The sequence below is a fragment of the Rhineura floridana genome, chromosome 11 (genome assembly GCF_030035675.1).
Source record: "Rhineura floridana isolate rRhiFlo1 chromosome 11, rRhiFlo1.hap2, whole genome shotgun sequence".
Lineage (NCBI taxonomy): Eukaryota > Metazoa > Chordata > Lepidosauria > Squamata > Rhineuridae > Rhineura > Rhineura floridana.
The window spans coordinates 3277751-3304585 of record NC_084490.1 but is presented as its reverse complement, the minus strand read 5'-3'; the positions used below and the strand labels follow the sequence as shown (position 1 = coordinate 3304585).

Genomic DNA, 26835 nt, shown 5'->3' with positions numbered 1-26835 from the left:
GGAGGTACTGCGGAGAGCCAGGCTAAGGCTTTGGGGGCCCAAATCCTGTCTCCAACCCCCACCCCAGGGCCTCCTGCCTGTCTGCGCCAGGCCTTGACCCCGGAGAGTTTATGTCAACAAGCATCTCTGACAGCGCAGAATAACTGGCGTGTTTGCCCACTGCACTGCAGGCACAGTTGCCGCTGGACCCTGCGGCTCTCCGCACTCTCCATCAGCATGATCCCCATCGCCCCTTGGCTGCTTCTGCTGGTGGTCCCGGGGGCCCCTTGGACGGCTGGGGAGGAGCTCCAGGGGATCATGGGGGCCTACCTTTCCAAGGTGAGTCTGGAGCAGGGGGGTGCTTTGCTGGCAGGCACTGGGCAGCCGGCTGGGAAAATACCCCCCTTACTGCATAGGAGGTCTTGGGGTTACAGCCGGGAAAAGATGGGAGCAGAGCCCCCTCCCCTGACAGGCAGCTGGGTTTCGTGTGGACTGGATCTAGTTTCGATCCTTTTGTGCTTCAGCCGCGGGAGTTACCACATGCTGGAGACCCCTCTGAGCACGTCCAGAGTGCTTGCATCAGTGTCGGTCATCAAGGCCCGGGAAAATGGTGTCTGTGTCATAGCATGGGGACTGAGTTTTTTTGTAAAGAGGGACGCACAGACAATATCGGGGCTCCTTCACAAAAGGATTACTCCAGATTGGATCATGTTCCCTCCCTCCCCCTTTCCCAGAGGTTCCCCCCCGGGGGGTAGTTGGAGAAGTAGAATCTCCCTAATTGGATGCTCAGTTTTAAAAGTTCAGTCTTTGTCTTCACAGTCTCTGGTGCCTTTGACAGCTGTTTGAGAGGCAGGACCTCAACGGGTGATATTTTCCCTGGAAGCTCTCGCAGTGGATCATGGGGGTTGTAGTCTTCATTGCAATGGAGAAGCAGTGAATGATGTCACAGGATCATTCCCATCCCCCTTACTCCCACTGGCTGAGTTTACTAGGAGGATTTTTCACACAGGCCACCCCAGATTCTATGATTCTTTGACAGACTTACCATTTTTCACCCCTTTCACCACTGCATGAAGCAAAAATAAGAGATGTAGTTCCCTTTTTGAGGGAGAAAGCTTTTCCTGCTGGATTTCTGCCTGTCTTACAGATAATAAAGCATCACTGGTTCTGGGGGTGGTTTTGATTGACCTACTTCTAAGGGCTTCTATCTATTTTTAACTGGTACGTGTATTCTAGAGCTCCTGTGCTTTCCATAGCTGCATGACAGACAGAGATTCAACAGATGAACCTTTCAACATCACATCATACTGACTGATCCAAGCTTTACATGTTGAACTTCTGCCTGTTCAGTTAATGGTTTGGGAAAGGTGGGATTAGAGGGCTCCTTTTGTGGCTCCCCACCCCCTTTTTAAAGACAAATAATACATCACATCGTTTTCAAGATTAATTTTTTTCCTTAAACACTCAGCAGAATTAATAGTCTACAGACTTCATTCCCACGAGACGGAGAGCGAAACGCTGAATTTACAATCACTCGGAGCTGAATCAAATACGAGATTTGCTATTAATTAATTAATTCATTTTCTAAAGTAGTTCTCGGACAGGATTTTATTTCAATTTCACGGGGCAACATTGCCACCGTGTGGCGTTTCGAGGTAATGAACTCTATAGATTATCTCTCCGGGAGCAGCAGCAGCAGCGTCACATACTGGCCAGCTCTGGTAATTCCACGACCTCTGTTTCTTTGTAGGCCAATGCTGTCACCTGGTGGCAAATTGCAGTTAATGCCCGTTGTCTCTTTCGTAGCATGGTCAGTGTTTCCAGTCCCTCTCCGGAGAGGCGGGTGCTTTGAACCTTGGACAGAGATTGGGAGACTCCTCCCCAACAGCCACATTGTTCGTTGATCTGCGTACAGTGACAAGGTGAATGAACCCTAGGGAGGTGGGAGGTCTGTCAGTCAGCAGGTACCTGAGGAAGTGCCTGAATTTGAGTTATTTAAAGGGAGAACCAGTGGTGATGTAGTGGTGAGAGGGTTGGGCTGGGGATCTGGGAAACCAGGGTTCAAATCCCTGCTCAGCCATGAAGCTCATGGATTGACCTTGGGCCAGTCACTGCCTCTCAGCCTCACTTACCTCACAGGGTTGTTGCGAGGATGAAATCAGGAGGGGGAGAACTATGTTTGTCGACCCACTTCAAGCCGAAAGGTGGGATATAAATGTAATCAATAAATAAATTGTCGAGCATGGCTGGGAGCCACGTGAATGTCCCTGTATCTTTAACAGCTGCAAGCAAAACAGGTGGAAATTCAACAGGTACAATGTTTCCTGCCACAAAGGGCTAGGGTGTAATTAGGTGCAACATAATGCTTTGCATCAAAAGTGCCATATCTGGCCTCTGCGCTCGAAGGATGGCAGGCAGGGGAGCTTTCAGAATAGGCAATACTTATCCAAATGGACCTTGACGCCTCTGAATAAGGGAGCTTCCTATGTTTTGCAAGGGTTTGCCTGTTGAATTTCTGCCTGCCTGTGAACAACCCTACCACAATTTTTAAAAAAGCCAGGTAAACAATGCAAGAGGGCAACTCTAGAGTAAGGAGAACTCCTCAACCCCCTTTCCTTAAACAAGGGCCAAATGGGCTCGGGCTGTTGGCGCCAATATCTGATTTCCTCCCCACAGTGCTGCCTCTTCTTTTGATTTCCGCACCTTTGACCCAGAGGGCATAATTTTCTACGGTGATATGAGCCCTGGAGTCAACTGGTTTGTCCTGGCTTTACGGAAGGGGAAACCTGAAATTCAAATCCACAACACTGTGACAAACATCACAGTTTCTGGAGGGTCGCGCATCAATGACGGCCAATGGCATCGGGTATGTTGTGTGTGTGTGGGGGGGGGGGCTGTGATGGATGGAAAATTCATACAGCCTGTCCTTGCAAAGCCTTCCAGTGTCTGGGGCTTGACCCACAGCTGGTCATGAACTGGCAGCCTTGGAGGAGTCAGGTTGGAATGCACAGTAGCTGCGTGCCATCACTTGGCACAAGCTGAAGGGTGGAACTGCTGAGAAATCGGCTGATGCCCTCTGAGTGACCCTTACAAAAGCTTCCCAGCCCTTTGTCGCCAGCAAAGTTCTTCACACCCTGGTTGTGCATCACCTTGGCTGTTTCTTCTGCTCAGAAATCAACTGAGCAGCCCTTAAGAGCAACAAAGTTCATTATTTAGACCAATATTGATATGAGAGGATTTTTGTTCCACTCCTTGGTGAAAATAAAGGCTCCCAGAGAGGCTTCCATATGTCGGGGATAAATCCCTCCCTGGCCTTACAGCCTAAGGGTGTCTCAAGGTGGGTGTTTTTTTTGCAGGAGCAGTGCTTTCCGGGCATCAACCCCCCCCCTGCTTAATCTGGGCTCACCTTTTTCTGGGGGGGAGGGATCACCTGCCTGTTCTCTTTCTAACCTCGTCCTCGGCCCGACAGATTATGGTGAAGAACGAAGGGCATCGCGTCATGTTGGAAGTGGATGGCGACGACCACTTGACCCTGAGCCACGTCTCCAAAGCCATCATTGACGACCCCGTCTCTTTGATGCGCATCGGGGTTGGGGGCTTGTTCATCCCTGTGCAGGAGCTGCTGCTCCCGGTAAGAGCCCCCCCCCGGCTCCTTGCGTGCCAGAAGGACTGTAGCCAGTGGTGGCCGGTGCCCATTTGGTGGGGTGGAAGGCAGTGTGCCCAACACTAGGCGGTGCCAGAGGCGATGGGAGGCGGAGCCAGCTCATTCTCGTTTCCCTCCATCCTCCTCAGGGGCAACACTTGAGGCTTCAGGTGGAGGAGGGAGCTGGCAGCCCCCCAGGCTGGGTGTAAGCAAGAAGGCAGGCTGGCTGACTTGGGTTGGGGGGGCAGTGCCTTGTTTGCCCTAATGCACCAGCCTCCAACAGCCATCACTCAGTGGCAGAAGCATGCCAGGTTCAGTCTAGGAAGGCATCTCTGGGCAGGGCTGAGAGAGACCCCCGTCTGAAGCCCTTGGCAGCTGCCGCCAGTTGGGGGGGACATCAGCCGTCTTCGCCCTTTTCACACCTGGGACACACTTTTGGCTCAAGCATGCATTGAGGTGCCTATGTCTTAATCCCCCCCATGCATGGCAGTGTTATTGCAACCCACTCTGAGGTCAGGCCACAAACCCGTCATGGCTATTGGTGCAGAGTCCAGAGGTGAGGTGGGGCAGATCTCAGGTGTCGCTGGACTCCAGCTCCCATCCTTGCTGACTGTTGGCCACGCTGGCGGAGGGCTGATGGGAGTTAGCGTCTGACCACATCCGGAGGGAGGCACAGGTTAGCCGTCCCTGCTATAGACCAGCCCTCTCCAACCTGGTGCCCTCCAGCTGTTTCAGACTGCAACCCCCATCAACCTCCAGCCAGCATGGCCAATGGTCGTGCAGTCCAAAACCGCTGGAGGGCACCACGTTGGCAAAGGCTGGTGTCAACAATATTAAGCTGTTAGGCCAGTAGTCAATGTAAGACGGCTTCCTGTGGTGGTGAAAAAGAATGGATGCCCCCCATCCCGGAACATAGAATTCATGGTAGTGAGATGATTGATTGACTGACTGATTGATCATACAACTTCCAAACAGTCCTTCATTCAAATGGATCCCAGGCCTGCCCCCAGTTTCAACCCCCAACAGCATCTCCAGGGCTAGAAGAGACCCCCCTCCCATCTGAAACCCTGCAGAGCTGCTGCCAGTTGGTGGAGACAATACTGTGCTAGATGGACCAAGGGGTTGACTCCTATGTAGTGAAACAGCAGAACAGATCTGTTCACATTCCACTGAAGCAGCAGAGGCAGGCTGGCTGGCTCCCTTTTTTCTCTCTGCCTCTGCACCGGCCTCTGCTGAAGCAGAAGGAGTTTGCGTCAGGGCAAGAAAGCTGAATGGGGATAGCAGCTGCTAATCTCGAAGGTGCAAGCAAAACGCAGGGTGCTAGCAACCACTGCCCCATCACCTTTCCCACAAAAATTCCCCTAACATTTAAAATAAATAAAATAGAAGGAAATACATTAAATCATGAATGTGGAACACTCAAAGAAGGTGTGCTGATTTTGAAACAAATTATGACCAGCGTTTTTTACAAAAATCTGCCACTATCGACTGTTTTTGTTTTTCAATGCCCTGAATCCCAAGGACTGTTAAATTTGTGAGCATTTGCCTTCATTCTGCACATATTGTGGGTAGTCTCTTTGTGACAAGGGAACTTCTGCTGGTGTGGGCAGGTCTGTCTTTATATGGTGCCCTTTGGGACCAATTCTGATGGTGGATTTCCATGGGAAATAAAAACGTCTTGTTTTCCTTTTGACTGTGCCTCCACACGCCCCAGAGATCTCACATTTCCAACATCCTGAATAATGCTAGTTCTTCAGTGTGATTGCAAGCGTGTGATAAGATAGATAGATAGATTTGGGAGGGGGGCATACGATGTGGGTGACTTTTCCCATGACAAGAATGACCTTCAAATCTGGGCCCCAAAGAGCAACTTTCATATGAGGAGGACATCTCCATAGGGACACCATGTCTATGAAGGCAGGTCCCTCTGGTGATGTTATCACAGCAACATGTGAGCTCTGATTGATTTGCTTGCCTTGAATATTCCTTGTCCTTTTTTTTTTTTGTGGGCAAGCAGTTGGAGATGCGTCTAAGATGGGGCTGGGGGAAACCTCAGGTGTGGGGGCTGAATGCGGCCCTTCTGACCTCTCCATCTGGTCCTTGGAACTCTCCCCAGGCTGCACCCCTCAGTGGTCCTGCTTTGCACTTTGCTTGAGTGTTTTTGCCTGAACACTGATTGTGTGTCTGATTTTTTCCACTCTTAAATTCAGTTCTCCACATTTCTGCAGCAATCTGTGTTTTTTAAAAAGCCCTCATGAAAATTCTCCAGCATTTTAGTGAGAATTTCTCCTAATTCAACACTTTTTGTAGGCAGTTTTGACTAAAGTACACAATTTTGCAAGCAATTTCTCACCATGCAATGCTTTTTTATATATTATTTTCACTCATATATTCACATTGCCTGGTTAGTGAACTACACTGCAAACGCCGGCAAGTGTGAATTTCGAAGGATGGCTGTGTTTTAGAAAGTGCAAATTGATTTGGCTTGAAATGCGAACTGAATCAAATTCCTCACCCATCCCTGGTACAAACTAGTCTACTGTAGAAAGGTAAAATTTACATTCATTGCTCCATCCACTTTTGTCACTGGCATGTGGCCCTCATCAGATTGCCTAGAAGGGAATGTGGCCCTTGGTCTGAAAAAGTTTTCCTATCCCTGATCAACTGATTTAGCGGAGTGTTTTTCCATGAAGGAGGAAAGGGTGTTGGTGGGGGTGACTCCTTTTTCCTCTGTTCCATTCCCCTCGATCCTCTGGCCTTCCAGCTGAACCCGGCGCTGGACGGCTGTATGAGACGCTGGAACTGGTTGAACAGGAGCTCCGAGTGGCTGGAAGGGGCTTCCCTGGAGGAGCAAGGGACCAAGGTCTGTTTCCCCACCATCCACAGGGGGAGCTTCTTCCCTGGAGACGGAGTGGCCACCTTCTCGCTCTCAGGTACGGGCATCCTGAGGCCTGTCTCATCCCTGCATTTCCATCGTCTGCTTCTAGACCTCTGTTACTTGAGCTGGGGAGCTTAGCAGTGAGCCAAGGATGTTGCTTTTGAGGAGTTTAGGGTGAAGAGTTAGGGGCCAGCTGTGAGGTGCCCACGTTTGCTGATGATACTACTAGATTGTTCCTTCTAGGAGGAAGGGCAAGATATAAATGTAATAAATAAAAATAAATGAAAAGGGATTGTGAAGTGCTCCAATAAGACCTCTCCAAACTGAGCGAATGGGGGCAAAATGGCAAATGTAATTTAATGTGAGCAAGGGTAAAGTAATGCACCTTGGAGCAAAAAATCTTAATTCCACATATAAGCTCACGGGGTCTGAACTGGCCGTGGCTGACCAGGAATGAGACCTCAGGGCCATAGCAGATGGCTTGATGAAGGTGCCAAGTGTGTGACAGCTATGAAAAAGGCAAATTCCATGCTAGGGGTCATTAGGAAAGGTACTGAAAATAAAACGGCCGATATCATAATGCCTTTATACAAATCTACGGTGCAGGGAACAGCTGTGAAGTGTGTAACTTTCCCAAACTGGCCTCCTTGGTCCTTTTACCTTCTTCATCGACTCTCTCTCCTCCTTCGCCCCCACAGGCCTTCCCACCGGACTCAGTTCTGCCAACAAGAGCTGGTCCCTGGCTGTGGAGATGTGGATCAGGGCCGCCCCACAGTCAGGGACCCTGCTGGCTGTCTCCACCATGAAGCAGACTCTTCTCCTATGCTTGAACCTGCATCGCACGGTGAGGGCCACATCCTGCCGGGAGGGAGAGGTGCCCCTCTGGGTCAGATGCCACAGAGGCATTAGTGGCAGACAATCCGTGCCCAGGGAACATTGGCAGGGCAGGGATTCCACCCCAAGGCCCCAGAAGAAGAGATGGGAACGGAGCCCCTCACCTGCGAGAATATTTGGGGCAAGCGGTCATCTGGAAGGAAGGCCACTGAGGTGGGAAGGCTGCAATTTGGGGTCTGTTTGTGTAGCCCCAGAGGTGGAAGGTCCCCAATCTGGTGCCCTCCATCTGTTTTGGACTGCAACTCCCATCAACCCCAGCCAGCCCAGCCATGCTCCCATCAGCCTTAGCAACACAAGAGTGTGCTGGCTGGGGCTGATGGGAGCTGTAGTCCAAAACAAATGGAAGGCACCAGACTGGGGAAAGGTGCTATAGATTCAGTCTCTCTAGCCTGACCCTACCAAGGATCCAATCTAAAAAGGAGATGGTTGAGAGAGTCTACTCTCCTGCAAACGTGGCATTGCAGGGTCTCTGTCATGGTGCCAGGCAACAGCCAACATCTGCTCTCAGAAAGATACCAGCTGGGGCCTGAGATTTCATATGCAACTTTTTCTTATCTGTCATGTGTCTGTGAGTTCCTCTCTTGGATGAGAGAGGCTCTGACCACCTGTCCCCTGTGCTGTTTTCTCACTCCAGGATCTGATGGCCCAATTGGGGAACAAGACGGTCCTCCTGGTGCCACTGCCCACGGGGGGCTGCCTGGATGCCCACCTCCTCCTGAGCATCACCCCGTCTCACGTCACGCTGCGTCTGGGTGACACAGAGACTTCCAAGCCGACCCCAAAGCCAGATTTTGAGAGCCTGAAGCACATCTGGCTTGGCCAGAAGGGACACCTCATATTTGGAGGATTACCTGGTATGTCCCTCCCCTAAAAAGAGGGCTGGTGCTTTGCAGTAATCATATGAACAGTGGAGACTGGTAGCTCCGATGTCAGTGGGGCAGTGAATCCGCTCCAGGTTTTAGTCCAAACTTTCAAGGAGCTGCTGTAGCCTAATCTAGTCCGAATCTCTGTGTTATTTTCTGACATGTTAAGTCAATGTTTTTATTTGTCATATTAAATATTTTTGAGTGAGTTCTGTTGTGGCGACAGCCAGAATTTAGATCTGCTGCGGGACGTGTGTGTGTGTCCATTTAAATCGCTTTTGCCAGAGGAGAACAGATCCAAGCTAAATGTTCCCCTGCATGAAGGTGATTGTGGGGGGAAGATAGTTAATTATGGCCGCTTTAATGTGGTAAAAAGATCATATGACTACGATGGTTGTCAGAAAAAGTTTGGTGTGTTCGAAATTCCCTGCTTCAATGAGAGCTAGGATGTTGGAAGGGTTGGACGCACATCCTGGGGAAATGGGGATATTTGGAGGATGGATTTTCCATAGAAGGAGGCAGCAAATTCCACTTGCAAGACTCTTCTTATGTTCTGAGTATCAGATGTGAGGCAATAAATAATTTCCCCCACCGGTCAGATTGGCTTGTGACCCTGAAAGTTCTTTTGCCTTAAACCTCTAGTCTGTAGCATGACGCTCTGGCTTGAGCCATCTGTGAGTATCACCAGCTCTGCCAACACCTCACGGCGGGCATCCAGTCCTTTTCTCTACCTTGCAGTCTTTGAGATGCTGACTGATCTGGCGAAGGGGGTCGTGTGTGGGAGGGGAGGGGGGTTCCTGCTGTTTTGCCAAGGCTTGGTCTAGAGCAGTGGTTCTCAAACTGTAAAACATAAACAAAATTTCTGGCGCACTTCGTGTACAAAATTAAAAATATATTAATATATTTTAAACTATGAATAAAAATAACAAACTATAGAAAACTATTACTTACCCTATACAAATGGGTTTCTTCTCATTTTTAAAATATACTTTCATAATATCTGAGGCACACCTAGCCACCTCTTAGGGCGCACCAGTGTGCCTGGGCGCACCGTTTGAGCATCACTGGTCTAGAGGCTCAGCAGATCCGACCCCTAGAGCAAGTTCTGCTATGCAAGCGTGGGACATTGTGCCCCGTGTCAGCATGTGCCTGAGGAGGTGAAAGGAGCAGGTAGGGTAACATTTGGATTTTCTGGACCCCAAAATGCCTTGGACCAGCCTGTTCCAGAGGCTGTGTCCTTCTACATTCCTATAGCCCTGCAGGATCAGGCCAAAGGGCTGTATTTTCCAGCACCTCATTCCCGATGGTGACCAAACAGATGCCCTTGGGAAGCCACAAGCAGGACATGCCCCCTCTGTGTGGTTTGACCCCATGCTTGATCATTCAGGTAAACGATCTCTGAACGTGGAAGTTCCATTTAGCCACCTTGGGGAATAGACTGTTAGCTGGGCCTTGCCTCCTCCATGGATTTGCCTCAACTCCTGTCAAAACCATCTAAGCCACTAAACATCACCACATCTTGTGGCAGGTGGTTCTGTAGATTAATTGTACATTGTGTGAATAAGGCCTTGGGGGATGCGATTGCTTTTAGGTGCATTTAAAACATTTACGGGCTCTTTCCTCACCATGACCCCCTGCATATTTCCACTCCAGGACACGAAAAATCCCCTCTGGCCCAGGAGGGCATTTTTTTCCGGGGCTGCCTGCGTGGGATCCAGGTGCAAGGCCACGAACTTGACCTCGACTTGGCACAATACAGGAGCAACTCCATTTGGCCCCACAGCTGCCCTGGGAGTGACGCGGGCAAGGCCAATCCAGACAGGGAGAACTGAAGAGTGCGCTGCGGCGATGACGACGGCTCCCTCTTTGCCTGCAGCGTGGCCTTCCCTCTCCCAAGGAGAAGTCTCTGTCTGTCTGTCTCCTTTCCATCCCTCCTTCCCTGTCCTGACTAAGTCTGATCAGTCGCTCCCATTGTGGTCAACAGTTTGGCCCTGTAGCTGCAGTTGCATGTTGCCATGCGATGGCTGAGAGTGTGTGGCTGGAACTGAGTGGCGCTGGCCTGACCAGCCATTGGTTGTGAGGGCCTGCTGGTGTGTAGGGGCCGGCAAATCTGTCCATTTCAGCTTCCTGCAGTTCCTCGTTTTTCTAGTCTTAAATTCAGTTCTCCACATTTATGCGGCTGCTTGCATTAAAAGAAAAAGAAACCTCCCCATGAAAATTCATCTGCGTTTTAGTGTGAATTTCTCCCAATACAGACATTTTTGATGTGATTTTGCCAGATGTAGACATGTTTGCAAAGTTAACATACAAAAATGCACGTTATTTTCATTAATATATACATTGATAGGGACATTTTGCCCTAGTATGTGCCTTTTTTGTGCACATTCCTTGGCTGGAGAACTGCTTTGCAGTCTTCGGAGAAATGCAAATTTCACAGGATGGCTGTGTTTTGGTTTGCGTGTGTTTTGGAAAGTGCAAATTAGGTGGGTTTTCCTTTAAGAGCCAGTGTGGTGTAGTGGTTAGAGCATTGGACTATGACCTGGGAGACCAGGCTTCGAATCCCCACACAGCCATGAAGCTCACTGGGTGATCTTGGGCCATTCACTGCCTCTCAGCCTCAGAGGGAGGCAATGGGAAACCTCCACTGAATACCGCTTACCATGAAAACCATATTCTTAGGGTGGCCATAAGTCAGGATCGACTTGAAGGCAGGCCATTCCTTTAAATGCGATCCGAATCAAATTTCTCTTCGATTCCTTCAAGGTGTGTGGCTCTTCTGTCACATGGTTCACCTGGATGGTTTTGCATTTTTGGAATTCACCCCTAGCGGGTGGTGAATCAGTTTTCTCCTTATTTTGACTTAACTAAGCCTATCCAGAGAGTAAACATCCCCAAGCATGCTTAAATTGCAGTGACTCTATTTTAAAAAAAACTACACCGTGATCCACATGAGATCACACACCTTATTAAACATTTGTGTAAAAAAATGTGCAGCTCAATCCGTTGCCTGTTTACTCAGGAGTATACCCCACTGAGTTTGCTGGAGCTTTACTCCTCATGCATTTTTAAATTGTAGTAATCTGCCCTGGGACCTCTGGGTGAAGGGTGGGTAATAGAAATAACTAACTAAGTAACTAAATAAATCAATTTAAAGGAAGGAAGGGAACTGTCAATGGACATTGAATCACACACCTGATTCAGAAGCTGGGGCAGGAGATTGGCTGCAGCAGGCAGGGATGACCATGTGGAATAGACCATCTCTCAATGTGTATGCAGCAGGGTTGCCAGGTTCAATCCCTGAGACTGATCCTGTATCTTTAGGAGAAGAGAAAGTCAGCCAAGTGCCGGTGTTCTTGCAATATTGTAATGGGAAAAACCACAAGGTGGGATTCTCCCTCCCCCCTGCACAACTTTAAAAGATACAGAAGATACAGAACCAAGAGTCCTTTGTGCCCCAGACGTTGAGCTCCTCAAAGACCCCCATCTTGATCATCTTGTCATGCCACAGGATAGGGACGTTCCCGGTCGAGAACTCGTCGTAGAAGGCCTTGTCAGTTGCATCGATGAGGACTCCCTTTGCAGTGGAGAAGGCACCCACGTCGCCAAGGCCCTTGGCATAGACCACTTTGGGGTCCGGCACAAAGGGGGACTCAACCAGTCCTGAGGGGGGAAGAGGAGGGGGCTGTATTTCTGCCAGTTTTGCTTCCTGTCACTCAGGGCAGATCTAGGCTACGGACAGACACTGTTTTAACAGTCTTCACCCTCACCAAACGACATATCCCAGGTCCTTCAAGGGGAATGGGGAGTCATGACAGTTTCGGTGGTATAAAACTGACAGAAATTTATGGCACAGAATATGGGTGGGCACCTGGGGCCGAATGTGGCCCTCGCATCCTCTCTGTCTGGCCCTTGGGACTCTCCTCAGCCCTCTTTGCCCGCTCCTTGAGTGTTTTTGACTGGCTGGAATGGTGTCCCTGAAGCAGTGGCGGTTGGTGGCTCCATGCCAGTGGGGCCACCCCGTGCCACTGCCTTCGATGCTTCCTGCTAGCCTGGCTGGAGGACGCAGAGAGGTGTGCATGCGCCCAGGGGTAGAAATCAGCCCACTCTACAAAGGTGATGTTTACATTTGTTGCTCCGTCCATTTTTGCCTCTGGCCCCGCCCAGCTCTGGCATGTGGCCCCAGGAAGGTTACCCAGGAGGGGAAGTGGCCCTCAGGCTGGAAAGAGTCCCTGGTATGGAGCTACACCAGCCTTCACCAACTTGTTGGCCTGCAAATGCTTTGGACTGTCCACCCCGGCTGTAACAGCTCAGGGCTGCAGCCCAAAACTCCCCCTGAGCCCGCCAGGTGGTCTGCCCAGACTGGACAGCGTTACCTGCCTCTAGGCTGCCCCAGTTCATTTTCTGGAAAAGAGGCTGGCTCTTCAGCTCGCCGCACTTGTCGCTTTTGAAGCCGAGGCAGCCGGCTGGGTCTTTAGCCATCAACCCCTCGCAGCAGGCTTTACATTCAGCACTGAACCTTTCTGGGTAGGTCACAGGATCGTCCAGGATGCGCCGGGTCACCTCCTTGTTCTCTACCTGCAGCAGGAGGGAGGGGAGAGGGTGGGGGAGGGGACAGGTGCTTGATCAGAATGCAAAGCCTACCCAACGTTTGTTATTTTGATCCAGGCTGCGTTTGTGGTGCTGGCCCTGTGGTGGATCCTCAGGCAGAGGAAATGGGGTTTCATTATGGGCGAAGGATCACCTTGGAGTATAGCTTTGTATTTTTATTGTTAGACATTATTATGAAGTATGTGGAGATTGCTTGATTTTATTGTATATTTATAGAGATGCTTTCATTAGTTTATTGCTTATGACTGTGGTTTGACTATATTTTGTTTTATTTTTGTAACTGTTAGAATGAATCATGTAATTTTTTGACATTGTAAGCCTCCTTGAGCATGGCTCAGCTGTGGAAAGGCGGCATACAAATAAATGATGATGGTGGTGGTGGTGGTGCCATCCAGTGAGCAGTTCTCCTGAGCAAGCCCTGCCGTCCTCCTGTGGCACAGCCTTTGTCAGCCCTTCCAGATGTTTTACTCGCATCAGCTCCAGCTAGCATGGCCACATTCAGTCCCTCCTTGGGGCAGATGGAGGTGCAACAATAGCTCTTGTGATTGGTTGACAATAAGCGGCCTCTGGCCAGACCTGGTATAAACAGCAGGAGCCTTTTGCCCTCTCCTGGTCAACAGAGCAATACTTTTTACTGTGGAGAGGACACATCCTAAAGCCAGTTCTAAACATTCACCCACAGCAACCCCCACCCCCACTCACACATATATACTGAGATGCCTAAAAATGTGCGCCCCCCAGTATCGACCCTTTCCAGCCCTGCTAACGGCAGGGGAGGCCCTGTTGGTGGTGCCGCTGCCACTGGGGGATGCCTGGTTGGTGCTGACCTGTGACAGGGCCTTCTTGGTGGTGGTTCTCTGTTTGTGGAATGCACTCCTTGATGAAGTGTGCCTTGTCTCCCTCATGAGTAACATTCAGGAGGAATTTTAAAACATTCCTGTTCACTCAGGCACTTGATGGCTGAAATACTTGCCTCCCTGGACTCCTTCAGAAGGAAGGATGAGATATAAATGTTGTTGTTGTTGTTGTTATTATTATTATTATTTTGGTTCCTAACAACATTGACATAATTAGCTGTGAGAATATGAGACTTTTAAAAATGTTTTAAATTGTTTTTACACTTTTGCATTGTTTTGCAGCTTCACTAGTTGCTTTTCTGGGAGGAAAGGAAGGACTGAAATGTAAACAACAACAGCAACAACGATAAATAAAACATCTAGAATTTGAGGTTGTTTTCAGGTGGCACAAATGTACCTGCTCCCCACGGCTGCGGAAAGGTCCTTTTGCGGCAATCATTTCGAAGAGGGTTACTCCCAGCGTAAAATAGTCAATGCTTGCGTCATATTTCTCTCCTCTGAGCAGTTCTGGAGCCATAAACCCTGTGGGATGGAGAGGGAGCGAGTGATCCTGGGTCAGTGCCACAATGGGAAAGCGTTTTGCACAGGGACAGCCGCCCTCCCCGCCCTCCCCATATACACAGGCACTGCAAAATGCCCACCTGGAGTGCCAGCGTAGCCTTTGGCCTTGTCTTTTCCTTCTGGTAGTTCCACTGCCAAGCCCAAACCTGACAGCCGTACATGCGCTGGGGTGGACGAGAAAGAAGACGCCGTCAGAGGGGACCCAGAAAAGGGCTGACGTTACATCTGAAAACAATAATTAAAAAATGCACATCGGGGAAATGTTTGAAATTCTAATTCAAAATGTTGCATTTGATTTTTAAAAGCTGCGTTACTAGAATGAGAAGACAATCATGTTAACTTACTACAAAGGTGAATATTTTACACACTTTTTAAAAACGACAACTTTGAAATCCTTGTGAGGCCACAGGAGACTAGTCATGTCTCTCATCACCACCATTTCTTTAGTTTAGGGGTTTTATTTATTTATTGCATTTATCTACCGCTTCATAGCTGAAGCTCTCTGGATGGTTTACAACAATTAAAAACATTAAAAACATGTATACAAATTTAAAACCATACAAAATTAAAACCCATAAAAACTGATAGGCAAGTTAAAAACACATGCTATTCAAATGCTGTTAAAAAATTCCTGGGAGAAGAGGAAAGGCTTGACCTCGCACTGAAAAGATAACAGCATTGGCATCAGGCACACCTCATCAAAAAGATCATTCCATAATTTGGGGGCCACCACTGAGAAGGCCCTCTCCCTTGCTGCCATCCTCCAAGCTTCCCTCGGAGTAGGCACCTGGAGGAGGGCCTTTGATGTTGAGCATAGTGTATGGGTGGGTTTGTGTCAGGAGAGGTGTTCCATCAGGTATTGTGGTCCTAAGCCGTGTAAAGCTTTATAGGTTACAACCAGCACCTTGAATCGGGCTCGGAAACATACAGGCAGCCAATGCAGGCAGGCATTGGGCAGGGTGGGCAATGCAGGCAGGCATTTTATTAGTGGCTCTCGATGCTGGATGTGGTGCTGGCACAATGACTTATATTTTAAATGCTTTCAGAGACCTTGAGATAGATCTTAAGTGATGTTTTAAAAAAGAAGACTCTGGATGTGGGGAGGGAATGGTCTGTATTTGTACGTCAAGAAAGGCCACTATGCCCTGCTTGGGTGTATTCTTTTAAAGCCAAGAATTTGCAAGCTGACTGTCAGCTTGCATTTCAGTGTTAGGGTCAAAGGCGGGTGTGGAGAACCTTTGGCCTTCCAGGTGTTGCGGAACTAAAACTCTCATCATCCCTGGCCACTGGCCATGCTTGCTGGAGCTGAAGGGACTTGCAGTCCAACTACATCTGGAGGGATGTGGGCTAGCTGCTCCTCCTGAAAGGGGTTTAAAGATTACCACAGTGGTCTTCAAAGACCATTTTAGCAGTGGAGGCTGGTGGCTCCATGTCAGTGGGGCAGTGGAATCTGCTCTGGGTTTTAGTACAAAGTTTCAAGGAGCTGTCCAAGGTACTTCTGAATTGTCCATGGTCCTGAAAGCTCCTTGAAAGTTCAGACTAAGACCCAGAGGGGATTCCACTGCCCCACTGACATGGAGCTACCAGCCACCACTGCATTTTACAGAAGACTTGCCAAGTTTAGTAGTGGCATTGCCAACTCCTTTACACTCTCCTGCTCCAGTGCCATCTACTCTGAAGTTGAGTTCTGGAGAACTTGAAAGCTTGCCCACTCTGTTGTAACACTTTTGTTGGCCTAATAAAAGCATTGCCAGAATGAGTTGGCTCTGCCTTTCATTGGCTCTCTGGTTCCACCTACTGTTGGGTGCCCTGCCTTCCGCCCCACCAGCCACGGCTGGGCTGGGAGTCTCTTTACCTGCATTGTCCAGCAGGACGTTCTCTGGTTTGAGGTCCCGATATATGATGTGGTTTTGGTGGAGCTGCTCCAGCCCGAGGAGGATCTGAGCTGTGTAGAAGACCACCCTGGTTTCCGAAAAGCCCGGGTTTTTCTCGTGAACGTTATAGATGTGGTACCTGGGAGGAGGAAAAGCAAGCGTCCCAAATGAAATCTCCGTGCAAAATTTCAAAGTATAGATTTCCCACCAACAAAAAATGGCAATGCCAGGGTCCAAAATGCCTTCAGTCCCTAGACCCACCATATGAAAAGAATTAGGGAACCGCCTGTCAGCTGCTGCCAGTCAATCGCTGAGCAGGTTTGATTGGGCTATCCGTTCAGAGCCCTGCTGAAAGATGCAGAACCCTACAAAGGGAAAGCAATGGGGGGGGTCTTGATGATGCCCACCCATGAGTTAGCAGCACCTGGACAGCAGCTTAGAGCAGGCACACAAGCCCGTGGTCCCAGTCTCGCCCCCCCCCCAAATAACCAACTAGGGTGAGATGCATTGCGCTTCTGTTGAAAGTATTGTCATTATTTTGAACTTGACACCTACATGTATAAATCAGCATATGTTATGGATTGCTTATATTAATTTATACATTTAAATCAGGATTGATGAAATGTTTTTATTCTTTCTCCCCTCCCCTATTTTATTTGAAAATATTAATTAATTTTAATAAAAACACTATTGCCATCCTGTTACCTCGAAGAGTTTCAGTTGCCACCCCAGCGGTTAGCTCAGGTGTGTGCATGTGTGAGCCCCCCAATTCTTCAGGATGAAAATAGGGGAGCCCTTGTGGCATCTGCCTTCACTCCAACAAGCCTCCTTCTCTCCTTTGATGCTGCATTGCCGAAGCTGCACTCAGCTGGATTTGGTGAATCCTCAACAACCTGCCCTCCTCCGACTCTAAACCGAAATAAGTATTCATTCTTCTGGCCTGGTGGATCCATGTCAGTGGGGCAGTGGATTCCGCTCCGGGTTGGACAGCTCCTTGAAAGTTCAGGCTAAAATGCAGGGTGGATTCCACTGCCCCACTGACATGGAGCCACCAGCCACTACTGCTTCTGGTTAAGGATAGGCTGCAACAGGGATAGCCAAGGTGGTGCCCTCCAGATGTTGTTGGACTACAACTCCCATCATCCATGACCATTGGCCATGCTTGTTGGGGCTGATGGGAGTTGCAGTCCAAAACATCTGCAGGGCACCATTTTAGGTTCCCCTGTGCTGGAACTGCCCCCCATAGTTGTCCTGCAAAATCTGTTACCAACAGTCAGCCTGGCCAGGGCACGGGGCTGAATGCTGCAGGGAATTTTCCTCTTTCCCAAGGCCTAATGCCTGGGGGCTGTCTGGTGGAGCAGGCAAAGGAGTGGGTGCGGACGGAAGAGCTACATTTCACATACTGTATTTTCTCACTTCTGAACTAGCTCTTTAGACCGTTTTACTCCAGCAGGCATTTTTTTAATAGTACTGGTATCCAACCAGGTGCCCTCCTAATGTTTTGGACTACACTTCCCATCAGCCCCAGTCGGCATGGCCAATGGCCAGGGATGATGGGAGCTGCAGTCCCAAACATCTGGAGGGCACCACCTTGGCTTACCTCTGCTTTAAAATAGGAACAAATAATGGGATGGTTTCTCCCTTTCTCTCTGCTGACTGGTTTTGCTTTTCATAGTGAGGGGATGCTGTTTTCGGGCCACTGCTTGACTACTTTTTTGTGACTGTAAGTTATTTCAAATTGTTTTTAAGGATGTATTTTAGCTGGTTGTCACCTGCCCTGGGACCATACTTTAATTTGCTGTAATTTTATATTTTTGTTTTGTAAATAGCAACAAATTTAAATATGGTCCTTAATGATAAAAAACAACAACCCCGCAATAAAACAGCATTAAAAAACAGTACGGTTGATTACAGAACATACACATTGAAACAAACGAGCAAACAAATCTTGATCTGTAATCAGCAGCCAAGGTCTCGTGACAGAATCTGTAAAAAAATAAAATAAAATAAAAAGGCAACCTGGTAGCCAGGATTTGCCCCAGAGCAGAAGAGATCTGTGCTATCATTGCATTGGCCACATTACAAGCTTGCAAAAGGCAAGCCAGCCAGGGGCGGTTTGGAGAGTGAAGTGCTGCTCTCTCCCTCCCCCGCCCCCAACAAGAGCCCCACCTGAGGTCTCCTCCGTTCATCAGTGTCATGACGAGGCAGAGGTCTGCCCTGGTCTGGAAGGCATAGACCAAGGTGACAATGAAGTGGCTGTGGACTTTGGCAAGGATCCTCTTCTCCACTATCGCCCCCTGGAAGAGAACGAGTGAGAGTGGGCACAGGTCACTCAGGGGTGCTCAGGCTGGTGGTGACTGGTGGCTCCATGTCAGTGGGGCAGTGGAATCCACTCTGGCTTTTAGTCAGAACTTTCATCTTGGACAGCTTCTTGGACTAAAACCCAGAGCAGATTCCACTGCCCCACTGACATGAAGCCATCAGCCACCATTGCTCCAAGTCCATGCCCCGCACCACAGTTACGCTCTGCAACCTGTGGAATCAGGAGGCGAAGGGCCCCCCCGTGTCTGTTTCCAACAGCTGGAAGAAGTGGAATGCCGTGGCCCGCATTAATTATGCAAATTAAGCAAGCTTGCATAATTTCAATCTGCTTCTGCTCCTCATAGAGTAGAGGGGAAAGACAAGAGGCATCTGAAGCGCTCCCTGAAAGTTATTTGGCACCCTCTTTGCTTGGCTTTTGGGGTTCCACTGCACACTGCCAATAAATTTTGCAGTCCTCTGTTTGCAGTTTCAGGTCCTGAAAATCTCATTTAAAAAAAAAAAAAGCAAGCCAGCAAGCCGAGATTTTTAGAATGCTGAATTTTGCACTGTGGTCACAGAATTATGGAATAAATGCAGAATGTTGATTACTCATGTAAGATACTTAGACATTTATTTGCACAGCCTCATTCTGCCTGCTGTCATTAAAGTTGCCAGACTTGCTGTTCCTTAAATCAGAATGTTCTCTAGAGAAGAGAAAGATAATGAAATAGCACCACCTCTTGACAGTTAAAGGGAGCATCTCACAATCCTCTTCAATGCACTTGAATGATTTTCATCTAGTTCCAATGGACTTTGAACAGTTGCTACTAGGAAACTCTGGGGCCTCTTTTCTCATCTCTGCACCACTATGATGTGCTAAGAAGCAGTTACTGAATTTTCCTAAAAGTGAATGCTAATGTACAATTTTGCTTATAGTGAATACCAATAATTTCCCCAAGTACTGCTTCTTATGAAGGCAAAACAGTGCTCTCCATGCATAAAAGGCAGGTATCAGCTCTGGAGAACCCCCAAGCATGAAACAATGGAAACAACCCACAGGGAGGGGGAGTGGAATGGAGTATCCTGAGAGAAGGCATAGCTGGAACCCTGAATAGGAGCACTCAGCACTGCAACAATTTGTTCCACTCCTACCTGTAGCTACTAAAGACAATCTGGTTTCTGTCACATGGTGAGCCTGAGTGTTAAAAACAAGTTTCTGAGGCCAGTTGTCTGCTGAGATGAAGGTTGGAGCAGGGAAACCCTGTACGTTTTTACAAGTTTTTAAAAAGGACAGGGAAATGGTCGGTGATGTGGGTTTTCTGGGAAATTTTGAATTAGGAAATTTTCCTATGCAAATGAGGGTAATTTGCCTCAGAAAATGTTCCGTTTGCATCACAACAGTTTCTGATATGCCCTAGAAAGTGATCTATTTTAGCACGTCTATGTTGTATTTAGTAAACAAAGCAAGCATAAACTTGCCCTCTATTGCATTCATTCATTGTGTCTAACAAAATTGTGAAAAGGATTGCCCCCGCCCCTGGAAAAATAGGGCACTGGAGAGTTTTCTGTCTTATTTATTTATTATTTGATTTCTATCCCACCCTTCCTCCCAGCAGGAGTCCAGGGCGGTCTTGGAAATGTTTCTACCCCACCTTACCGGCAGGAGTCTGGATATGGGGTGTGGGTGACAATTCCACCAGCTGGCTCTACCTGTGATACTCCCACCAGGGCCACCACCTATCAGGATCTCGGTTTTTATTTGTTCTCTCACACGCTCTAGCACAGATCTCACAAGATCCCACTGCTAGGCAGCACCACCAGTCACTCCCTGTAAACAATACTGCTAGAGACTTCGCCTTAATCTGCCTATGGCTTGTTACTTTGTGTCTGGGTGCCCTTGCTGTCCACAACCCCCTTGTATCTTTGTCAATAAGGCATACAATCCTGGGTTGCTCTGGATACTTGACGATGTTACAATATCTCCCTTCACTGCTGCCACCATTTATTTGATACTGTTTCCCTCCAGCCTTGGTAATTACCCTGCCCTTCCTTCTCGTCTGTGTATCCCCAGCCAAGGATCAGGCTTCAGGTAAACCAATAAAAGTATTTATTTGATAACACCAGGTAATAACAAGATTACCTTAGGAATGTCCAACACGTGTATGGTTTCATTTAGTGTCACTCTTTATGTTCCCAGTCTTATATATTCTGCCTAATACCAGCCAAATATAATCCAAACCTACCTCAGAACTCTGCCAACGAACTCATCCAAATAACTCTCCACTAATGACTCTCACAACTCCCCACCCCCCGTGACTCAACTGTCATCCTCTCATTTATACCTTCAGCCGTTCAAACACTCAGCCAATAATCATCCAACATTCTCCAGCATTCTAGCCAATGTACTCCCCCCTCTCACTCAGTCACTTACCATATATTGCTTAATAAACCCGCACTTGCCATATTTACAGATATTAAAATACAGGGACATCGCAGGGGGCCCTTGGGAGAACAGAGGGGAAAAGAGGTTTTGAGTCCTCTTTGTGGATGATCATCCCTAACCCTGCACCCGGGATCTCTTCATCACACAATTAAGATGGAAGGGTCTCTCCATTTCAGTTCTCTCTGATGCTCACTTTCCCACTCTTAAATTCAGTTCTCCACATTTCTGCTGCAGTTTGCATTTAAATTAAAAATCTTCGTAAATATTCTCCAGCATTTTAGTGAAAATTTCTCCTAATAAACCCATTTTGTATGCTGTTTTGACTAAGGCACACATTTGTTGCAAGCCATTTCTCTTAATATAATACACTTTATAGGTTATTTTCACAAATATATTCATTTTTATGCATACTTCCCCTAATATATCCTTTTTTGTAAACCATTGGATGGCTGGAGAACTGCATTGGAAAAGTTGGGTAAGTGCATTTTGGATGGTTGTCTTTTGGTTCTCATGTTGTTTTGGAAAGTGTAAATTTGACAGATTCGACTTTAAATGTGAACTGAATTGAATTTCTTCCCCATCTCCGGTGCTAGCTCATGGCTCCGTGTCAGTGGGACAGTGGAATCTGCTCCAGGTTTTAGTCTGAACTTTCAAGGAGCTGTCCAAAGTGTTTAAGTCCTCTGCTACTTCAACCACCCAAGTACCTAAAAGAGCAGCCAAGTCTGTCCTCAGCTAGTGGACAAATAGCATTAGTAGTAGTAGTAGTAGTAGTAGTAGTAGTAGTAGTAATAATAATAATACATTGTTAATAAACATACTACTACTACTACTACTAATAATAATAATAATTAAAAAAAACACCCAGAAAACTGAGAGGGGAGAGTGCCTTGGAGAGTGCCAAGGGAGGTATCTGAGGGCACTATGATGCCCGCGGGCACCATGCTAGGGATCTCTGGGGCAAAATGATCCAGATGTTTTCCTTGCCCCCTTTTCTGTGGCTAGCTAGCAGCACCAGAATGCATGATACAAATTTATGTATCCCAGACTGGCTGGGTTTGCATAGTGCATTATGGTCGTGGAACAAGGCCTTCTGAGTTGGTGCGTTCGGAAATAATAATTTATAATTATAATAATCATTTTAAGGCCACCAGGGGTGTATGCACATGCAGCAGCTGGTGCCACAGGGGCAATCTCACCTCATATCCTTGGCATTTTTGAGCCGCTTCTTGTTGAGGCGTTTGTTGGTGTACATCTTGCCTGTGGCCTTCATCTGGCAGGCACACACCTCCCCGAAACCCCCTTTCCCCAGCACCCGGAAGTCCACGAACCACTCGTCCGTCACGCTCTGGGCCTCCAGCCACTTGAACTGGAGGAAGTGGTAGAAATGGAGGCTCTTTCTGTATGGGCCGAGGGCCTTTTCCTTCAGGTACTTCAGCAAGTGCTGCTCAGACTCTTTGAGAGGTCCTCATGTCCGTGTCTGGCGTCTTCCTTGACCCTCATGACGCCCTTCTCCTCCAGGAAAGAGCAGAACTCCTTGGAGGCCTAGTCAAAGTATTTATTGATGCTTTTCTGGGTGGCTTGAGGCCTGTCTGCCTCCTCTGATGCGTTGTAGTCCTCGATGCTCTCCCACAGTCCGCCAGCCGCTTTGAACCCAACTGTCTCCTCTAGGAACTGCGGGAAGAGCCTCTTCCCAATGGGTTGCCTCACGCAGATGAAGTTGAAATCCAGGTCCAAGGAGTCCTTGAGGTGCTCACGCTGGGTGATGTGTGGCAACTTCAGCTTCGCCCGCATCTTCCTGTCCCACCCCGAGAAGGGCCCACTATCTCCCCAGGCAGACACATAGTCTGAGTTGGCCACCACTGTCTCTAGACCTCCTATATCCATGCTGATCTCACGTCACCTACAAAACAAGAAGAGAGGATTAATTTCCCCTTGTTCCTCTATCTTCCCTCTCCGTTTTGGAAGGTGGGGTTGAACCAGGTTTAGAGATTCATCAGGAGGGATGGGGAGAGAAATTTGATTCTGTCCGCATTTAAAGCTGAATTTATCAAATCAATATGAGAACCGAAACGCAGCCATCCTTTGAAATTCACACTTCTCTGAATTTTGGGATGCAGTTTACCAACCAACCAATGTTTACAAAAAAAAAGCATATATTAGGGGGAAAGATGCTTTTTAGTTCTGACAAAAGGCGAGTAAGAGGTGACATGATAGAAGTGTGTATAAAATTATGGATGGCATGAATGAAGTGAATAGAGAAAATATAGTTTTCAGGCCCATATTTAATTTGTTCCTACAAGGTAACTTCACCCCCCCCAAAGACTGGCTGTTTTTACCCTCAGAAATGGAAATGTCTCCTCAACTGCATCTGTGGTAACCCCATCCCAGCAACATTGTTCTTCTTTCCCATCATCAGGACCAGTTTGATCTCCCTTACTTTTTGTGCCAATTTCCCCAGGGTGGCGGCAGGACAAATCAATTCTTTGTCTGGGTATCTCAGCTGCTGAACAAGGGAGTGGTGAGGATTAGCCTGAACAAACTGGGACAAGGTCACATGCCTTTTGGGGCTTGGTGACAGCTCCCCACATTCCAGGGATGGGTGGGAGAGAATTCAGGGAAGTCTCAGGGTAGAGAAGGAACTTTTCCTGTGGCTTCGTGTGCAAAGAGCAAAGGAAGGGCCAAAGCTCTGCTTTGCATACAGGAAGCCCTTGGTTCAACCCCCGGCATCTCGGGGCAGGGCTGGGAATGTCCCTGGTCTGAAAACCTGGAGAGCTGCTGCCAGTCAGTGCAGGCCGGGGGATCCCCAAATGTTTCCCCCCATGGACCACTTGAAAATTGCTGAGGGCCTTGGCGGACCTCTTAATGTTTTCGGCCTGTTGTAGCAATTGTCATTCCATAGAATTCAAATTGTAGTACAGTAAAAATGTGTTGTTATGTGCCTTCAAGTTGATTACAACTTATGGGGAACCTATGAATCAGTGACCTCCAAGAGCATCTGTCCTGAACCACCCTGTTCAGATCTTGCAAGTTCAGGTCTGTGGCTTCCTTTATGGAATCAACCCATCTCTTGCTTGGCCTTCCTCTTTTTCTACTCCCTTCTGTTTTTCCCACCATTATGGTCTTTTCTAGTGAATCCTGTCTTCTCATGATGTGTCCAAGGTATGACAACTTCAGTTTCATCATTTTAGCTTCTAGTGATAGTTCTGGTTTAATTTGTTCTGACACCCAATTATTTGTCTCTTTTGCAGTCCATGGTATGCACAAAGTTCTCCTCCAGCACCACATTTCAAATGAGTTGATTTTTCTCTTATCCGCTTTTTTCACGGTCCAACTTTCACATCCATACATAGAGATCAGGAATACCATGGTCTGAATGATCCTGTCTTTGGTGTTCAGTGATACATCTTTGCATTTGAGGACCTTTTCTAGTTCTCTCACAGCTGCCCTCCCCAGTCCTAGCCTTCTTCTGATTTCTTGACTATTGTCTCCATTTTGGTTAATGACTGTGCCAAGGTATTGATAATCCTTGACAAGTTCAATGTCCTCGTTGTCAACTTTAAAGTTACATAACTCTTCTGTTGTCATTACTTCAGTCTTCTTGATGTTCAACTGTAGTCCTGCTTTTATGCTTTGCTCTTTAACTTTCATCAGCATTCGTTTCAAATCATTACTGGTTTCTGCTAGTAGTATGGTATCGTCTGCATTTCTTAAATTATTGATATTTCTCCCTCCAATTTTCGCACCTCCTTCACAGTAAAATGCGATGTAAGAAATAACAGAAACAATAAAAATATTTTAAAAAACCAATATGAGTATTTGATACAATGGATGTACCACCTGCTATCTCCAACCACAAACCCACAGATACATCGTGGACCACCTGAATGAAGGTCATGGAGCACAGTTTGGAAACCCCTGATATGGGCAATACTCAGCTAGATGGACCACTGTCTGATGCGGTAGAAGGCAGCTCTCTGTGTTCCTATGTTCACCTTCATTACTTGGCAAAGATCGGAAATGGAGAGAGTCTTGAAAAAGCCTCACACCTCCAGCCTTCCCCAACCTGGTGTCCTCTGGATGTTTTGGATGACAACTCCCATAGCTGTTCTGGCTGGGGTTGATGGGAATTGTCATCCAAAATATCTGGAGAGCACCAGGCTGGGAAATGCTGCACCACATATTAAACTCAGGGTGAGAGTTTGCACATTCGTAGAAGTGGCAAGCCAGGCCATGAGACATTCTTTGGCGATGCAATGCTGAACTTAGCATTTCCTGGAAAACACCCTCTAATGCAAACAGAAAACCTTGGCTGGTTCTCTCCAGTTGCCATCCACTGTTAGTGAGACTACCCCATGGCAGAACCCAGCCATGATTTTGTATCTCATGTGAAACGTCATTTGATTTAGGGCCAAATGACTCAGAGTTCTGTCATCAGACCTTCTAATTATTTTATTTTAAAAAGGAAGCTTAAAGCACTGGCCCTGGGAGAACAGATTGTTTAACCTTCTCCTTCATACAAGTAAAGGGTATCTCCAAACTGGGTGAATGGACAGCAAATTGGTAGATAGGATTTGGTGTACGTAACACATTGGGACAAAACAATATTAACTGTTAGAATATATGCTCACAAAGTCTGATCTGATGGTGTTTAATCAGGAGGACAGAGATATTTGGGTCGGGATGGGGGGGAGAGCTCCTTGAAGATGTCAGCCCAGTGCATGGCAGCTGTGAAAAAGGCAAATGGCTTTTTAATATGTTCTTAAACCTTCTTTTTTTAAATGTTTTTAATCTTAGAAGATGTTTTGAAACTTTTTTTTAAGAAACGTTTTTAAAGATGTTTTGTTTTTATGATGTTTTAAAGTTTTTACTGCTTTTGTTTGCCACCCTGGGCTCCAGCTGGGAGGAAGGGCGGGATATAAATAAATAAATAAATAAATTCCATGCTATTTGCTGTTGCTGACATTTCACTTTTAAACTGCCTTTCAGGCATAAGGATCCTAGGGCAGTTTACAGAATATTCAAATAAAAATGAAAGGCCCGTACAAACAATTCCAAGATCCACATTAGGGCAATACCAAAATATTATTTGTCAGGCCATGCACATTTATTTCGCTAGGCACAATATATCACAATATAGGGTGCAAGTTCCTGGAGGCCTCAAAGGCTTGCATGCTGTCCTGTGATATTTTGGCCGGCCTCATAAAGGTGTTTGCCCTAATAGGGATTTTGGAATTCGGACAAAGACAACATACAATGATTAAAATGCTAGAACGTGAACATAAAGAGCAAGAACATTCCCAACATTGCATGTTAGGGGTTATTAGGAAAAACAGTGAAAAATAAACTGGCAATGTTGTTATGCCTTCATATAAAACCTGTGGGCAGTTCTGGTCACACCATCTTAAAAAGGATATTGCGGAGCTGAAAAAAGGCAACCAAAATTATGTAGGACAGACTGTATTTTTCTTAATGAAGAAACACCAGATTAATCCTGGATGTTGGCAATTGGGATATGACACATCTGCCCTTATTTCCATCTGTGAACTGTTGGGGCATCTCCAAAGGTCAACTCTTGGTGCCCAAGCTAGGTATCTAAGACCATAGTTTATAACATAATCTTTGTCACCAGTGAATCAACAGTGTGGTGAAATAGTTAAGAGTGCCGGGCTAGGACGAGGGAAACCAGGGTTCAAATACCCACTCAGCCATATGAAGCTCACCGTGTGACCTTGGGCCTGTCACTGACTCTCAGCCTAGGCTACCTCACAAGGTTGTTGTGAGGATAATATGGAAAGGGAGGAGGACAATGTATGCTGCTTTGAGCTCTTTGGAAGAAAGATAGGATATAAATGCAAGGATAAATAAATATGTTTTCATAGGCCCTGGAGTGCAGCTGCAAGCCAGTGTACGCAATACTGAGCTAGATGGGCCTAT

General features: G+C 47.4%; 2 protein-coding genes across 2 annotated transcripts; one reads left to right on the top strand and one right to left on the bottom strand.

The window, feature by feature from the left end:
* Positions 1-155: 155 nt before the first annotated feature.
* Positions 156-10479, top strand: SHBG (sex hormone binding globulin). The gene is made up of 8 exons (XM_061590752.1): positions 156-318; positions 1786-1901; positions 2656-2845; positions 3449-3610; positions 6387-6555; positions 7199-7344; positions 8029-8248; positions 9911-10479. Exons 1-8 carry the CDS (start codon positions 217-219, stop codon positions 10087-10089), a joined length of 1284 nt encoding a protein of 427 aa, XP_061446736.1. The 5' UTR covers positions 156-216; the 3' UTR covers positions 10090-10479.
* A 1190-nt stretch (positions 10480-11669) lies between these two features.
* LOC133366801 (rhodopsin kinase GRK1-like) lies at positions 11670-22785 on the bottom strand. Its single transcript, XM_061590299.1, is given in 9 exon segments — positions 11670-11917; positions 12631-12832; positions 14120-14244; positions 14364-14447; positions 16139-16296; positions 18327-18454; positions 22098-22111; positions 22114-22359; positions 22362-22785. Coding segments are annotated over 9 exon segments (1629 nt in total).
* Between the last annotated feature and the right edge of the window lie 4050 nt (positions 22786-26835).